Source organism: Octopus bimaculoides, chromosome 6, assembly GCF_046866305.1.
Source record: "Octopus bimaculoides isolate indiv1 chromosome 6, ASM4686630v1, whole genome shotgun sequence".
In the NCBI taxonomy this organism is placed as follows: domain Eukaryota; kingdom Metazoa; phylum Mollusca; class Cephalopoda; order Octopoda; family Octopodidae; genus Octopus; species Octopus bimaculoides.
The window spans coordinates 42,729,541-42,747,821 of NC_142933.1; the positions used below are offsets into that span (position 1 = coordinate 42,729,541).

At 37.1% G+C, this 18,281-nt stretch overlaps 1 protein-coding gene across 4 annotated transcripts in view; it reads right to left on the reverse strand.

Moving 5' to 3' along the window:
* Nucleotides 1-18,281, reverse strand: part of LOC106871483 (telomerase-binding protein EST1A) — an 87,077-nt gene that overhangs the window by 28,020 nt on the left and 40,776 nt on the right. For all 4 annotated transcript variants that reach the window (XM_089353800.1, XM_089353798.1, XM_089353801.1 and 1 more), the window contains 6 exons: nucleotides 17,707-17,883; nucleotides 15,292-15,353; nucleotides 13,257-13,402; nucleotides 8,297-8,555; nucleotides 4,602-4,699; nucleotides 2,795-2,898 (listed from right to left, as the gene is read on the reverse strand). In XM_089353800.1, coding sequence (XP_089209926.1) covers nucleotides 2,795-2,898; nucleotides 4,602-4,699; nucleotides 8,297-8,555; nucleotides 13,257-13,402; nucleotides 15,292-15,353; nucleotides 17,707-17,883 — 846 coding nt within the window. The remainder of the gene's footprint in view (nucleotides 1-2,794; nucleotides 2,899-4,601; nucleotides 4,700-8,296; nucleotides 8,556-13,256; nucleotides 13,403-15,291; nucleotides 15,354-17,706; nucleotides 17,884-18,281) is intronic.

An 18,281-nucleotide genomic window follows, 5' to 3' on the forward strand; every position in this document is an offset into this window, starting at 1 on the left:
TTTCTACCTTCGTGTTAATTAATTTTGAAAATAATGAAGAAGTTAGTAAAATAACTTTGTCATTATTAAACTGGTACTCGGAACATAAATCAACATGAAATTTTGATAGGTTTTAATTTAGGTGACTTTAAAACTGGAAGTTTGTGTCACAGAAACAGGAGCGGTCTCAAATGGGTTGGCATCAAAAGGGTTAATGACGTTTAATAAATATGTAAAGACAAAGATAGTAAATATCTAAATACTGAACAACTTAAATAAATTCTGAAAAAAATGTCAACAGTTCAATTACTACTAGTATTCTGTGCTCAGACTATTTGTACCATAGATGTTTGTTGAAAATAGGACAGACATGGTATCATCATCATGATTTAGTGTCCATGTTCCATGCTGGTATTGGTTGGATAGCTTGACAGGATCTGATAGGTCCTAGGATTGCATTGTACTCCAGTGACTACTTTGGCATGGTTTCTAGGGCTGGATGCCCTTTCTAACACCAACCACTTTACAGTATGTACTGAATGCTCTTTTCATGGCAGCAGCACTATTGAAGTCATCATGCAGTCTGCAAGACTACAAACCTGAAGGAAGTGGGTGTGGGGGGAAAACAGCAGGTTTTTATAGAAGAGCTACAAGACTACTCACTTTAAAATATTTTAAACCATGAAATGGCAAATGCAACAATTAAAAAAACAAAAATATTCACAGGAAATAGAGTGGATAATTTCTGCTACCTAGGAGACCAAATTAGTAGCAGTGGAAGATGTACAGAAAGTGTAATAGATAGAATAAGAGTGGGATGGAGAAAATTCAGAGAGCTTTTACCTCTGTTGGCAACCAAAGGTTTCTCTCTCCAGGTGAAAAGATTGTATGATGCATATATATGAACAGCAATTCAACAGAGTAGTGAAATGTGGGCCCTGAATGAAGAGGACATGCAGAGGAATGAGACTAGTATGCTCTGCTGAATGTGTAATGTAAGTGTACATGTTCAACTGAGTGCTGGTGCATTGAAAGAGAAGTTAAGCACAGGAGGAATTAGATGCAGCGTGCAAGATAAAAGACTGCACTGGTTTGGTCATGTTATGTGGATGGATGCTGACAGTTCCATAAAGAAATGCTGATCTCTCTAAGTGGATGGAACTCATGGAAGAGGGGAGACCCAGGAAGACACAGGATGAAATAATGAAGGAGGACACTGAACCATTCAGATGAGATGACAAAGGACCAGGATAACTGGTGCCTTGTTTACTCAAGGAGACCTGTCTTCCATAGCAGAAGTGTTAAGGCCGCATCTATTGGTGAAAAGGATTGGCCTGCAAAAGACCAATGCTGGTGCCATGTAAAAAGCACTCATGCTGGTGCTATGCTAAAAGCACACAGCACACACTGTCAAGCGATTGGTGTTAGGAAGGACATCCAACTATAGAAGCCAAGCTATATCAGACTGGAACCTGGTGCAGCTCTCTGGCTCGCCAGCTCTCTGGCTCGCCAGCTCACTGGTTTACCAGCTTTGGTCAAAACATCCAACCCATGCCAGCATAGAAAATGGAGGTTAAAGGATGATGATGATATCATAAAGTACTTCAGAAAAATATCTTACAACAGACAGTGGTGTTATCATAAACAAGATACTATGAAAAAAAATCTAGTATTTACAAGTAACTAATGCAGGCTAAAAACTGTCCAGTTGCTGTTTACAAAGGGAAGAAAATTTAGATTGTGTTGGGCCTTCGTTGGTCAATGTTTATCACAAATCTGTATGCATCTTACTCTCCCTCAGAGACCTACCTGCATATAATTTGTTCCTGTTAAACCTCCTAATATCCCCTTTCCTCTACCTGTGCCCACTCATTGGATTTTCTCCACCTTCTCCATCTTCCACTCTCCTTTTTGCAATCTCACAAACTTAACTTTCTTTAATCCCCAGTCCACTTCACTATATATACCTCCCTGTAGCTTGCAAGGTATAACCACCACCACCACCACCACCACCACTATCTCCTCTTCACTATCTTCTCTCCCTACTACCCCCAAGGTAGTCATATTTTTTCTCTACTGCAACACACTTTTTTTCTTTCCCTCAATACTACTCCCCACCTTGGTCGAGAGGTTCTTGTCTTACATGTTACTTGGCAACCTCACCAAGGCTGGTGCCATGTAAAAAGCACCCAGTGTACTCTGTAAAGTGGTTGGCAATAGCAAGGGCATCCAGCTGTAGAAACCATGCCAAAGAAGGCAGCAGAACTTGGTGCAATCTTCTGAACTGCTAGTTCCTGTTGAACTATCCAACCCATGCCAGCATGAAAAACAGATGTTAAATGATGATGATGATGATGAGTATATCATCTGCAGATCTAGGAAAGCTTCTTTTGAAGAAGACCAGCAATTGCTTACGCATGCAAATCTCCCCTCTTCATGCCACTGTTGTTTATCCAAGGGAAATATTGCTGACTTGGGCGGATACAGCTTGGCACTATCTCCAGCTCCCTCAATACTGCATGGAACAGACTCTTTAGCTACAGTGTGTGTATTATTGTATGTTCTACTGTATAGTATATGCACCTCTTCAGCTGCAGTGTATGTACTATTGAGAAACAAATAAATACAACAGACATTGATTACTGGCAACACAATTGTGAAATTGTAAAAGCATGAAACTGAAGTTTTTTTGATTTTTCTTTTCATAAAGATAACCAGTTCAACCTCCTGTATCAAGATAGAAATAGTCAGAGGTTTTAAAGAAGCTGTGTAGACTGAATAAAAGATATAAATAAGGCTTGATGTTGATACTTACCTTATCAACAGTAGAATGAACATAGGTAGGGTTGAACGGAGCACTCAATAATGGTACAAACCCACACAACATTGTATCTTCACTTAGAATAACAGGTTCACAATCTAGAGGTAAAGAGATGATAGAAATTAAATTAGTGAATAGCTTTGTCAGGTTAAAAAGGACATCTGTACAAAAAATAAAACTAGATAAACTCTAATCTTAAAATACTGGCTTCAAATTTTAGCACAAGCCCAGCAATTTCGGGGGAGAAGTTAAGTTGATTATATCAACCCCAGTACTCAACTAGTACTTATTTTATTGTCCCTGAAAGGGATGAATGGCAAAGTTGACCCCCAGTGGAATTTGAACTCTGAACGTGCTGACAGACAAAATGCCGCCAAGCATTTTATCTCCTGTGCTAATGTGCTGCCTGAAATTCTAATCTTAAAATATTGCAAATACAGTAAAAATGGCAACAGCATCCCAACTACTGTTCTTTTAACTTCAGTTTTTCTCATAATGGAATAGATAGAATGGTTGTACAATGCAGAATATCATCATTAATATCAAGTCATCATACACACACACATACTCAGTAATATAACCCATGCCAAACAAAATGCCAGATATTCAAGATCACAGTTTGTTTCAATATATGTAGTCCTTTCCTATCTGATCATGATAAATAATACAACATGCAAATACAGCTGCAACATCAGTTTCCTCTCCAGGTATAGACTGTCAGTCATTATTCACCCTCTGCACTAAGGCACCACCCAAATCCACCTTGCTCAACATCGAAACATACCAAACCAACAAACCTGATCGAATAGCTTTAGATTGGACTCAATATAACCAAATAATGTAGGAGAGTGTGAAACATGGTTTAAATAAAACTAGAGTATCATGTATTTTGGATAACTTCATAATGTTAGATTATGTCCCACCATATTAGAAATCTACTCAAACAATTCTAAATGGGACTATTATTAAAGTAACATAAACCCATTATCTGCACTTAATATAAAACATGAACAGCAGTAAAATGCATAATACACAAATAAGGGTTTCAGATTTTAGCATAAGGCCAGCAATTTTAAGAGGGGTGTTAGTCAATTATGAGTGGGTGCTATAAACATCCTGGCTTTTAGGGTGGTGTGAAAGGCCTAGTTGGAGGTCCAACCTTCCAAGTTCTTTTACAGGGCTTAGAAAAACTGAAGGACCACTGCAATAAGTGTGTGAATCTGAGAGAGGAACATGTTGAATAAAATCATAATTAACTGATCCTCCTGTATTTTCTTTTAACCAAAGCCAAGAACTTTTTAGCACCCCCATTGTACACCGACCCCAGTGCCCAACTGGTACTTATTCTATCAACCCGAAAAGGATTAAAGGCAAAGTTGACTTTGATGATATCTGAACTCAGGAAAATACTGGGAAAGCTATTTATGAAGAAGACTAGCAGTTGCTCATGCATGCAAATCCCCCCTCTTCATGCCACTGTTGTTTATCCAAGGGAAATATTGCTGACTTGGGCTGATACAGCTTGGCACTATCTCCAGCTCCCTCAATACTGCAAGGAACAGACTCTTTAGCTACAATGTATGTAAGTATTTTGTCTGGTGTGCTAATGATTATGCCAGCTCACTGTCTTTTAATACAACAACTGCCCCCACTTATACATCATATTAGCATCATCATAACAATGCACATCATGATGGTATCATACATACACAGGTTGTAATAAAATATAAAACATCCAAGATTGATATGGAAGAATATATTCAATGGTTAGTTTCATATAATAGTTTAAATTAATATTTACTTTCACGCTTGTCCTTATAAAGTCGCACATGAGAGATATCTACTTGTTTGAGAACATTGCATAGCTTAGCCAGCGCCTCCCACACATCAACGTTAGCACTGAAATAAAAAAAAAGGAAATGATTAAAATAGGAAAAAAAACCCTCTTACAATATACTTTTTTTTTACTTAGATGAGGCATGAGACACTAGAAGCCTGGAAATAGAAATTGGAGCTTTTTTCACATCTGTGTTAGGAAAAGTTAGACTGATGTACACAATAAGGTTTCATGGAATGAAATTTATTCCATGTTTGAAATATTTGTATTACCTGTAGCTGATACAGATTATCACTAGTTTCTTCAGAACCTACTATAGACTACAGTCTAATGTATTGTCAGTTTCTAAACTGAAGTAGGGTAGTGGTAACATTTAGATTAGTTAAGTAGTACCCTTCAAGACAGAGATTTACCTGGTTAGGGTTACAGTCCAGATATTCCTTGCTTCAGTCTGATCAGAGAAGAATGCACTCTGATATACAGAGATTAGTGTTCAGAGGTGAAGTGTAGCAACCAGATAGTCATACATACAATTTGTCTCTATATGACAGAAGGCTATGACGGTAGCTAAGAGGAGATGGTGCAAGTCTGACTCCAAGCTGCATAAATTGAATTAGTTGAAATTCTCAGAGAGCGGCTTCAATTAATGTCAATGATAATGAGCCAGTACCAGTAATGGTCTAAAATATCATGACACTGATCAAGTTAAGGCGTAAATCTATGATTTTTAAATTCTTTTGTAAATTTAATCCTTTAGCATTCAGATTACTCTATCAAATGTTATTTTGAATTACTCATGCATTATCTCGTAGCTTTGAGATTTCAATGGTGTGATTGTTTACTTTAAGAATGACATCGTAGGGTAAGTGTAAGAGGTCAGATCTGGTTACTTTTGAACATAAAACAGGAAGAATATTTGGGCCGGATATGGCCAGTTTAAATGCTGAAATGTTAAAGAGGATATCCAGCATTCATAGACTTTATTAGCTCGACCAGACTAAAAGACAACCAGGTAACATTAATGTATTTAAATTCAAGTGTTGTGAAGAAAGGGACAAACTGTTTGGTACAGTGTAAGGGAAGAAAGACATGACTGGAGAAAAGACATATGATGGAGAAGCAAGTACACAAAGTGGATCTGAAATGTGCTACATGTTAACAAAAGTTGAAATGGCTTTTTGCAGTAAAAGTAAGATGAAACAAAAAACAACACAGTTTAATGATGAGAAATTGGTCAGAAAGGATTAATGTGAGATTATTTATTAGTAGGGTAGTTGCTTATATCATGCTTTTATGCATGTACATATGCACCATTATAAATATGATTAGTAGTCTAGTTCTATGAGTATTTGGGCTTTGTAAAGCGTTATCAACTGTTTAGAGTGAAAATATCTGCTGAACCCTTGAAAATAAAGGTAGACTTTGATAACTAGTGTGGGATATGTAAAGAATGTAAGACTCCCATAAGAAGTTCTTAGATATTGTCAAACATCCAACATATGTATAGAGTATTGATATCAGTTGATATATATGTATAGAGTATTGATATCAGTTGTTCATGGCTAGAGGAGGTGTGATATTAAGGCTTTCTTTTCTTAAAAGTTTTAGTGTTTGTGTTTTGGCACTGCTAAACAAGACCAAGTGATGAGGTCACCATTGAAAGATATTTGTAGGGTTGTTGTGAAAGAATGTGAATATTTAGTGGGGGATGAGTGAAATTGTATACACACAATACTAGTGTGAAGATAATAGAGATGACAAAGTAAGTTATTAATAACAAAAGTGTTAGAAATCTCAAGTTATGCAATGTTACACTCTAACAAGCTTGGCTACTATTAAGAGCAACAACCTTGCTTTCACTCACCAAAGGTTTTAGAATAGGTTTCCAACAGATTAGTCTTCATGGAATCTATGATTGAGGTTATTGAGTAAAGAGATATTAAGATGATGTTGGTAGATCATTTGTAGTTGCTGCAATCACCTTAATGTTGGTTAGAGGAAAGTTACTGGCAGAACGGTTGTATTGTGTGAATCTCGGACTGGCAAACACAAATCAACAACAAAGCAACAAGAGGGTTGCTACACAGTTACTTGACCAATTAGAAATAATAGGCAGATCTTCCTTAAATTACACCTTATTTTCTTGAACATGAGAAATATACATTCTTTTATTATTATTATTGTTGTATTTTGATCTGAAGATTAGCTATATTTTTGAATAGAATTGATTTTTAATAGTTTTAATCGATTTAAATATTCTTTCTATTTCAAAATTGGTTATGAAACACGTGTAGTCGTTTTATTATCATTATCTTATGATATTTACTTTGTATTATATTATACTTATTTATTGTGCTTTTACTTATTAGTTTTTCTATATGTGACAGTGGATTTTCATCGATGAGTTCATGAACCTTGGTTCCTTTCCCTAAAACTATATATATAAAAATATATATATACACACACACACGCATATATATACATGCATATATTTTTATATACATATATATACATGTATATATATATATATGTATATACATGTGTATATATGTATATACATGTATATATATATATGTATATACATGTATATATATATATATATATATATATATATATATATGGGAGAATGTACGAAAAAAACAACAACAGACGAGGACAGGTGGTGTAAACAACAAAAGGATGTATTAGTTTGACGCTTGGGAATACGGAAAGTCTTTAACGTTTCGAGCCTACGCTCTTCAACAGAAAGAATACGGAGGAGTGTGTGTGTGTGTGTTTGTACCCCTGCCATCGCTTGACAACCGACATTACTGTGTTTGCATCCCATAACTTAGCCGCTTGGCAAAACACTGCGATAGAATAAGTACTAGGTTTAGAAAGAATCAATTCTGGGGTCAATTTCTTCAACTAAAGACAGTGCTCCAGCATGTTAACAGTCACATGACCGAAACAAGTAAAGCAATAAAAACTATGCCATTTTATAGCCTGAGCAATGCCGGGTATCTCTGCTAGTTTATATACATATTGTAGTATATATCCACATATATACTAGTATATATAGTAAATATATATATATATATATACATATATATATTATAGTATATATGCATATTAAAGCCTTGTGAGTGGATTTCGTACATGTGTGTGTGTGTGTACTCCCACCATTGATTGACAACCAATGTTGCTGTGTTTATGTTCCCATAACTTAGCAGTTTGGCAAAAGACTCTAATAGAATAAGTACTAGGCTTACAAAGAATAAATCCTGTGTTCGATTTGTTCGACCAATGGCAGTGCGCCAGCATGGCCACAGTCACATGACAGAAAGAAATAAAACAATAAAAAAACCATGCCATTTTAATCCCGATCAAGGCCGGGTATCTCTGCTAGTATAATATATATATTTTAAAATGCTATGTAGACAATTATATAATATATGCTGTGTTAAGATGCTATATATAATAATATATATTGTGTGTTAAAGTGCTATGCACACAATATGTTAATGTGGTATGTACACAAAAATATATACTTGTTCTGATTTTATTACAAAGCTGATGTTTATTTTATCATAGCTTTAGTAAAAATTAGAAATCAAAAGTAAAATACAAACACAAAAGCATCTATAACAGAGAGCTGAATTATTCAAGATAAAACTCACCCGAGATCAAAGTTTTTTACACAGTGTTGAGGCATCCACAACTGTAAGTGACAAATCATCCAGTCTGTCCAAACTTTTACTGCTGGAACATAGTGACTTAGCGTGTAACTCAAAATCTCTCGAGCAGAATTTTCACACTGCAAATGATTATGCAATAGTTCAGCACATCGGTCAACTAAAATAGCAAACATATCAAGGCCTAATTGTACTGCATATTCTTGAAGTAACAAACGGCAGTCCTCATCATCTTTATGGTCACCTAGAACAACAAAGTGAAAATTAAACAAAATTAATAAAAAAGAAAAAATTGTTTTCATACCGTATTTAAGAAGGTAATTAATAGTTTATTTTTTAATGTATGATAAATGGTTTCATATTCTATTTAAGTTCATTTTCTTACTTCTAAAACTTTTCTCCATATGAGTGCCAGGAAGGTGACGCTGGGCACAGGTGCCATCAGTGAAATCGTGATGGCACCTGTGCCGGTGACACATGTAAAGACATTCGAGCGAGATCGTTGCCAGTGCCGCTGGACTGGCTCCTGTGCAGGTGGCACGTAAAATACACCATTTTGAGCGTGGCTGTTGCCAGCACTGCCTGACTGGCCTTCGTGCCGGTGGCATGTAAAAGCACCCACTACATTCTCGGAGTGGTTGGCATTAGGAAGGGCATCCAGCTGTAGAAACTCTGCCATATCAGATTGGAGCCTGGTGTAGCCATCTGGTTCACCAGTCCTCAGTCAAATCGTCCAACCCATGCTAGCATGGAAAGCAGACGTTAAACGATGATGATGATGATGATGATGAACAGCTTAATATAATTGATGAGGTTGCTCTGAATGTCCTCTGCTCATGATTTTTTTGCAGAAGTTTACATTCAATAGCTGCTATAACTAGTGGGTGCACATGAATAAAATGACACTTCAAACTAATAATTCATGACTTAATTTAGTATAATGTTGGAACCTAAAATATAAAAAAAACTGGTCAAAGAAATGAACTATTGTAGAAGACACAGTGTTATGTAAAACTGTCAAAACCCATGTGAACATGGACAATATGAACATGATATATAGCATCATCATCAGACAATACTACAGTGGAGCCAAATTTCTGTGGCTGGATACACTTCCTGGTGCCAATCGTTTGTTTCCAAGCAAGGTAATAATCTCCTAGTCTATTAAGCAACAAACAACACAAACAGGGTTATGTGAAGAACTGGAACAAACAGCACTTTTTAAATGAGCCTATTTGTAACAATGCTCACCCAACATGTCAAGAAACCTGGAACACTGTCTGTATGAACATTGAGTCTATTGTTTACAGTCAGCAAATGCATATGAAGATGAGGTAGGGAATATGAACTCATTCACACAAATATACATAATACATATGAGAGGCTTCTTCAGTTTCCATCACAATGAAATGGTCAAACTGTGTCTACAGTGTAGAATGCCAGTCAACAGCATCTAGAGAGTGGTACCAAATTTCTAACCATGTAGTTCCAAAGTGAACTTCTTAACACACAGCCATGCCTGCACATAAGTGTGTGTCTGTGTGTAATTCAATTATTAAAAAAACGCTTTCTCTCAAATAATATAAAACTAGAGACAGAGAGACCGACAGTGAAACATAGTTAAAAGTAAAGTTTGAATAATGAAGGGAAATAACGGAAAAAATTATATATAGAATTAATACATTCTGTGTATAAGCCCCAATGCAAAGCGATTAGGAGGTTTTGAAGACTTCTACTTAATCTTTTATACAACATACCTTCCTCATATACATAAACATAGCCAATATGGCAAAGTAGATGTAATTAGCATTGTGTATTTTTTTAAAGGTTTAGTCAAGAGGAAAGAGCTCCAGCCATGACATTACACTGGCAGGCTTTATGAGATCAATACGGTTGATGTCCATCTTGATAAACTGCAAGCTGATGACTGCAAGAAAAACATGAGCAGAGGTCATTGTAGCAGCAGAGTGAGAAGATAGCATATTTGTTGGCTAGAGATTGAAGTATATTGGTGAGCAATTCATTGCTAATTAGGTTTTATTTTTCTTTAATTAAAAAAAGCGAACCAAATTGTTTCTCTCAAACCGTTCATATCCTTCAACTTGCCTGTGTAATTATCCTTAAATTAGATTAATTAACAAACAATACATTTACATTGCTATGTGAACTGATGGAAATAGAATGTTGTTAATTGCTTTACATTACCAAGCTACACAATATGAGCAGCTTATATTTCATCTCATCATAAAATATCTTCCAAGTACATCTAAATGGATAAAATTTATGATAGCAAGGTAAATCATAAAAAAATGTGAACTAATTAACTGCAGAGTAAATCAATGCTCCACAAGTCTGATGATATGCATTTAAGCACAGTTCCTTATCATACTTTCAGTATTTAGCTAAGCAGTTGGAAAAGAAAGCTCAAAAAACACTTGTTCCGATTAAGTCATATGCAAATATCAAAATACAGATTACATAATTCATGTATGCAAGCGAAGCAGAATTAAAAATAAATGAAACAAACCTAAAATAGAAACAGTTGAAGTACAATCACTGTGTTGAGTTAAATGTAAACAAAAACACAAGGTGTCAGGGGCATGCTGCTGCAAGGAGTTCATATAAGTTGCTATATATATGTCATCATTGTTTAACATCTGCCTTCCATGCTGGCATGGGTTGGATGGTTTGACAGGAACTGACCAGGCATAAGCCTACACCAGACCTCTGTTTCTCTTTTGGCATGGTTTTTACAGCTGGATGTCCTTCCTAATGCCAACCACCTGGCAGAGTGGTGACACACACACATATAGATAGATAAATAGACAGCTGGATAGATAGTTGTCCTGGGTATGACTTTAAGTTACATCTGATAGTGGGGTCCTGATTCAGAAGTTTCAGGTTTTTGAGAGAAGTGTGGAATGACCTCTTAGTCACTATTGCTCCTAGGTCTACTCTTGATCCATAGTACTGGCGCCTGTCAGAGTCACAGCTATGGGTTAATTAGCATGTTACAGAAGAAACTCCAAGTACAAACCCTCACTGCCTTGGGGAAGGAAAAGGCTGTCAACCTCGACAGCAAATTGCAAAGAGTGGAGTCTGACACCCTTCCAGTAACTTCAGGGTATGTTCAGCTCTCCAGGACAACAAGACAATTCATCTAGGAGAAAGCCACTCCAATGCAAAACCTATTGTTTGTTGGCCACTACAACCACCTTAGCCCACTGAGCCACTGGGGTTAGATATCCAAGTCTAAAGAGTGGGATCAGATTGTGCAGACTGACTCTCAATTTAAAACTACTAAGTGCAGGCAGAAAGAAAAGCTCTGCAGCATCAAGGATCAATTTACATAGCCACTTGAGGGCATGCTGCTCTTCTTCATAACTTTAGACATGAAGAAACTGCCATCATCATTATATATATATATAGTAGGCACAGGCAGGGCTGTGTGGTAAGAAGCTTGCTTCCCAATCACATAGTTCTGGGTTCAGTCCTGCTGCATGACACCTTGGGCAAGTGTCTTCTATTATAACTTCAGGCTAGCCAAAGCTTTGTGAATGAAATTCATACACAGATACTGAAAGAAGCCTATTGTGTGTACATATATCCGCGTGTGTGTGTGTGTGTGTGTGTGTGTGTGTGTGTGTGTGTGTGTGTTTGTCTGTCCTCCATCACTGCTTAACGACCAGTGTTGGTGTATTTATATCCCTGCAACTTAGCAGTTTGGCAAAGATATCAATAAAAATAGTACCAGGCTTAAAAAAAAATTCTTTAAAGCAGTGCCCTAGCATGGTTACAGTCTAATGACTGAAACAAGTAGAAGAATAAAAGAATATAAAAGACTCCCTTGGGTCATGAATGACCAGGAGATTGCACCTACAAAGTTTTCTTCCAAGCCTGAGCAAGATTATTTATGGAAGACCAGCAGTCGCCCATGTATGCCAGCCTTTCCTCTTCATGCCACCAATGTCGTCCAAGGAAAAGGTAAAGGCCGATACAACTTGGAACCATTGACGTTGCAACTCACTTCTACAGCTGAATAAACTGAAGCAATGTGAAATAAAGTGTCTTGCTCAAGAACACCACACACAGCTCAATGGGAATTGAACTCACAACCTCACAATTGTAAGCCAGACACTCTAACCACTGAACCATGCACCTTCATATAACAAACGCTCAACAGTAGTTATATGCTGTTATGACCTTGGACAAATCATCATCATCATCATCATCGTTTAACGTCTGCTTTCCATGCTAGCATGGGTTGGATGATTTGACTGAGGACTGGTGAACCAGATGGCTGCACCAGGCTCCAATCTGATCTGGAGAGTTTCTACAGCTGGATGCCCTTCCTAATGCCAACCACTCCGAGAGTGTGGTGGGTGCTTTTACATGCCACCGGCATGAGGGCCAGTCAGGCGGTACTGGCAATGGCCACGCTCAAATGGTGTTTTTTACGTGCCACCCGCACAGGAGCCAGTCCAGCGGCACTAGCAACAACTCGCTTGAATGTTTTTTCATGTGCCAGTAAGGCAATGCTGGTAATGATCACGCTCAAATGGTGCCTTTTACGTGCCACTGGCACGGAAGCCAAACAACTGCTCTGGCTATGATCACGCTTGGATGGTGCTGTTAGCACTCCACTGGCACAGGTGCCAGTCATCGAATTTGGTTTGATTTCGATTTCACTTGTCTCAACAGGTCTTTACAAGCAGAGTTTAGTTTCCAATGAAGGAAAGGTACGCATAAGTGGGCTGGTTACACCCCTGGCAAAGGCCACGGGTTATGGTCTCACTTGGCTTGCTGGGTCTTCTCACGCACAGCATATTTCCAAAGGTTTTGGTTACTAGTCATTGCCTCGATGAGGCCTAAAGTATTAATAAAATATATTAATAAAAGAAAAAATATTAAAATTAAAATATAAAAAAATATATATATTCATTGCCTTTGAGTGTTGTATTCTCAATAGTAAACATATTGATGGCCATTAGCTGAAGAATACGGACATTGGTAATAGTAGGGTGTGCTTGCTGCAATAATGTATGGAACTCGCGTAACATTTGAGAACACATCTCTTGGAAAGTTTCCATTCTGCAAAAATAGAATCATGAAAATACAATAAGTTGTGAAATTTGTTTTAAATTGTGAGGTTATATCACAAAGGGATAATGTTTGTTCAACAGATGTATATTGGAATAATGCTTGTGATTAAAAAAAAAAAAAAACGAGAAAATGATGAACTTAATCTTTATCTGAGATCATTGAGATTGAAAGTGTGCTTGAATAGGTAATATATAACTATAAATAAACATTTGGTCAACAAGTCATTTGGAAATAAATGCCAAACTTTTCAAATTAAGCCTTGTTCTTGCAGAGTAACATCACACATCCAGTGGATCATGCTCACCTCATTTCTTTCCAACTTCGCACATCCTCTGAATTCGTTGTCCACATTTCACTACCATGCAGTATCACAGGTTGTACACATGCACTGTACAATATGCCCTTTACTGGGAGAGGGGAAACTCTTACTCAGTAGAGGTAATAGCTCCCTGAATTTTTTCCACCCTTTTCTAATTCTGGCCACTACTCTTTTAGTACACCCTCTAGAGCCCTCTGAGCATTGCAAAGAAATTTACTTTACTTGCTCTAAGGGTTCACTACTTCAGCATGTTTACCACAGAAAAATTCTATTCACTGTCAGCCTACCTTACCTTTGATTCCACTACACCTCTTGTGCACTCACAGATCACATAAGATACATGGAATTTCTACCTACTTCTTTTCTGCATATCATAATCATTTCCCCAATCGTACCAGTGTCCCGTCCTCTTTCCTATTTACTAAAACTTTAGTCATTCCAAAGATTACTCTGAGGTATCTGGATTCTGGGTTTTGTTTCAACATCTGGAATATTTTCTCTAAATTTCTCACAGTCTCTGCTATAAGAACTAGGTCATCAGCTTTCATGGACATCTGGTTTTAAACTCCACTTGAAGACAATAAAAAACAGAAAGGGACTAAGAACTGAGCCCTGGTGCATACCTCCTTGCACTCCAGATTCTTCACTGAAATCATTTCCAACCCTCACTTTCTTTGCTGACTGCATCTCTGTATATGGCTTGCACAGCTCTCATCAGCAAATTGGCATGTAAAAGCACCCATTACACTCTTGGAGTGATTGGCATTAGGAAGGGCATCTGGCGGTAGAAAACCATGTCAAATCAGATTGGAGTCTGGTGCAGCCTTCCAGTATGCCAGCCCAGTCAAACCATCCAACCCATGCCAGCATGGACAACGGACATTAAATGATGATGATGATATATATATATATATATATATATATATAGAAAGAGAGAGAGAGAGAGAGAGAGAGAGAGAGAGAGAGAGAGAAAGAGAGAGAGAAATGAGGAATATAAAATAGAGAAAAAGTTGTCATAAAATTTTCATTCTGAGACATCAACAAATGTTACTAAATTTAAATAATTTCATCGATTAGCCTTTGTCTCAGTTCTACTTACTGTGTCGATAGAAAAAGTTTGATTCATATGCGATACCTTAAGCACATAGCAAGACAGAATCTATGTATATATATAATCTAAACAAAAAATTTGAAATCAAAGATTTGTGGATTTCCAACTGGCAATGACTAGTTCTACTCCTTCACCAACCAGAATAAGAATATTCTAATACTAAAGACAAGTCAAGATGGCGAATGTAAGATTAATCTTTAATGAGCTGAGCAGAAACCATCTACAATATTTAATTCTGCTAAACCCAGTGAGGGATAAGCATTTTAAACAATAAGTAACATTTAAATACTTTTTAAAATTCAATTAAAATTGTGTGTTAGTAAATCAGTTCATTTAAATTGCTGGTTAATTATGTTTAAGAAAGTTAATGAGTTAAGAAAATTCAAGGCTAAATAGCACTTATGCAATATCTTGTCTCTAAAATGAAAATGTAGATATTTCACTTACCCTATTTTAGTAAAGAGTTTACCATGTACATTTAAAAAACTTTGAACAAATCTTCGATTTAGCTGTAAAGAATAAACAGTAAATTGAGTAATTTGTTTACATACATTTAACTGCAGTGAATTAGTATCAAACTGAATGAATTTTGTAGATACTGCTTTATAGTACATGTTTTACAAATTAATAAAATAACCAAGGTAATGTATTTGGCAAGGATCCTTAATGTATAGTATGACTAGCAATGAAAAAAGCTAATGAAGAATGATTCTTGACTGCTACTCGAGTTGGTGGAGGCGCAATGGCCAAGTGGTTAGGGCAGCGGACACGCGGTCATAGGATCGCGGTTTCGATTCCCAGACTGGGCGTTGTGAGTGTTTATTGAGCGAAAACACCTAAAGCTCCAGGAGGCTCCGGCAGGGGATGGTGGCGAACCCTGCTGTACTCTTCCACCACAACTTTCTCTCACTCTTACTTCCTGTTTCTGTTGTGCCTGTAATTTAAAGGGTCAGCCTTGTCAGACTGTGTCACGCTGAATATCCCCAAGAACTACTTTAAGGGTACACGTGCCTGTGGAGTGCTCAGCCACTTGCACGTTAATTTCACGAGCAGGCTGTTCCGTTGATCGGATCAACTGGAACCCTCGACGTCGTAAGCGACGGAGTGCCAACACGCTACTTGAGTTATATTGACAGAACCCTAACTACTCAATGAAGAATATAAATAAATGTACAAGCTGGTTGGGGCACTCCATTGGTTACAACAAGAACTCCAGTTAATTTGATCAACTAAACAGCCTGCTCATGGAATTAATTTGCAAGTGGCTGAGCACTCTACAGACACATGTACCATTAATGTAGTTCTTGGGGAGATTCAGTGTGACACACCAAATGTGACACAGCTAGCCCTTTGAATTACAGGTACAGTTCATATTTGCCAACTCAGTGGATTAGAGCAAGATGAAACAAAGTATACTGCTTGAGGACACAATGCACCACTGGGAATCGAACTCACAGCTCTACAATGGTGAGCCAAATACACTAACCACTAAGCTTTTCTTCATTACTGCCTTATTTTCAGATAGTGGGAGGCGCAATGGCCCAGTGGTTAGGACAGCGGACTCACGGTCATAGGATCGCGGTTTCGATTTCCAGACCGGGCATTGTGTGTGTTTATTGAGTGAAAACACCTAAAGCTCCACGAAGCTCCAGCAGGGGATGGTGGCGAACCCTGCTGTACTCTTTCACCACAACTTTCTCTCACTCTTACTTCCTGTTTCTGTTGTGCCTGTAATTCAAAGGGTCAGCCTTGTCACGCTGAAAATCCCCGAGAACTACGTTAAGGGTACACGTGTCTGTGGAGTGCTCAGCCAGTTGCACGTTAATCGGATCAACTGGAACCCATGACGTCATAAGCGACGGAGTGCCAACAACAACAACATTTTCAGATAACAAAAAAAAAATTGGCAAATACAAAACCTGTTTTATTACAACTTCTTTAGAAACATTGATATTTTATAAATAACATATGAAAAAAAAAAAAAAAAATCAAAAAAAGCATGATATAAGAATTAATGCTTATTGTAGTTTTTAAAATGTTGGCTGCAAAGACTAAGACTAGCTATTTTCTCAAATAAAAGCAAAAGAGGCTTTTAAACGAAAAAGGCTTCTTAAATGAGTAAGTGAGGAAAACTTTCTGAATGGCATGCCTAACAAAAAGTTATCTTGAATCATTTTAGGTGCGCAGCCTGCCTGATGATGAGCCATATCACATGCAGCTCACTTCTTAAAAAAGTTGACCATACTTGCTCTAAGCAGTTGTTTCAATTGCTAGAAATGGCAGCCAAATTTTTCTAAATCTCATCCTACCATAAATAAAAGATATATCAGATGTGGTAGTTCTTCGTATGGCAATAATAACAATAATAATAATCCTTTTTACTTTAGGCACAAGGCCTGAAATTTTGGGGGAGGGGACTAGTCGATTACATCAACCCCAGTGTTTCACTGATACTTAATTCATCAACTCCAAAAGGATGAAAGGCAAAGTCGAGCTTGGCAGAATTTGAACTCAGAATGTAGCAATGGGTGAAATACCACTAAGCATTTTGTCCAGCATGTTAACAATTCTGCCACCTTAATGACAACAATAATAATAATCTTTTCTACTAAAGGCACAAAGTCTGAAATTTTGGGAGAGGGGATTAGTCAATTACATCAACCCCAGTGTTTCACTGGTACTTAATTTATCGACCCTGAAAGGATGAAAGGCAAAGTCAACCTCAGTGGAATTTGAACTCAGAACATAAGGACAGACAAAATGCTGCTAAGCACTTTGCCCAGCATGCTAATGATTCTGCCAGCTCGCCACTTTCAATAATAATAATAATAATAATAATAATAAATTTTCTGTATTACTAACTTTATCCAGTGGCAATTTGGATAGATCCTCCTCGTATGAGTCTTCCAGTTTATCTTCATGACTAGTACCATCGGGAGCAACCCAAATTTCTCGTCTCTGGCCCTGCTGCCGCTGTTGACTTTTCAACTTTTCAATTTTCTCTCTCTCAGCCATTCGTTTCTTCTCAGAAGCTTCAGCCTGAAATATCAGTCTGCAATTTACAAAGATGACAACAACAGAGAAAAAAGGACATTGAAATACTTTTAGCCTGTATCTCAAATTTGCAAGAATGAAACTATTCATCTAGATCACATGATAATATATCTAAACAACACAATGTTTTTGGTAGGCTTCAATTTCAAGTCCAACATTTTAACCCTTTAGCATTCAAACTGGCCACAGCACACCAATACTACAATATAATTGTGAAAATAAACAATCCCATTATTGAGATCTTAAAGCTACAAGAGAATGCATTTATTAATTCAAAACAATGTGAATAAAGAAGCATTACATTTGACAGGGTAATCAGAATGCTAAAGGGTTAAACATACACATACCACACTTCTCAAATTAAAGTTAAACATACAATCCTA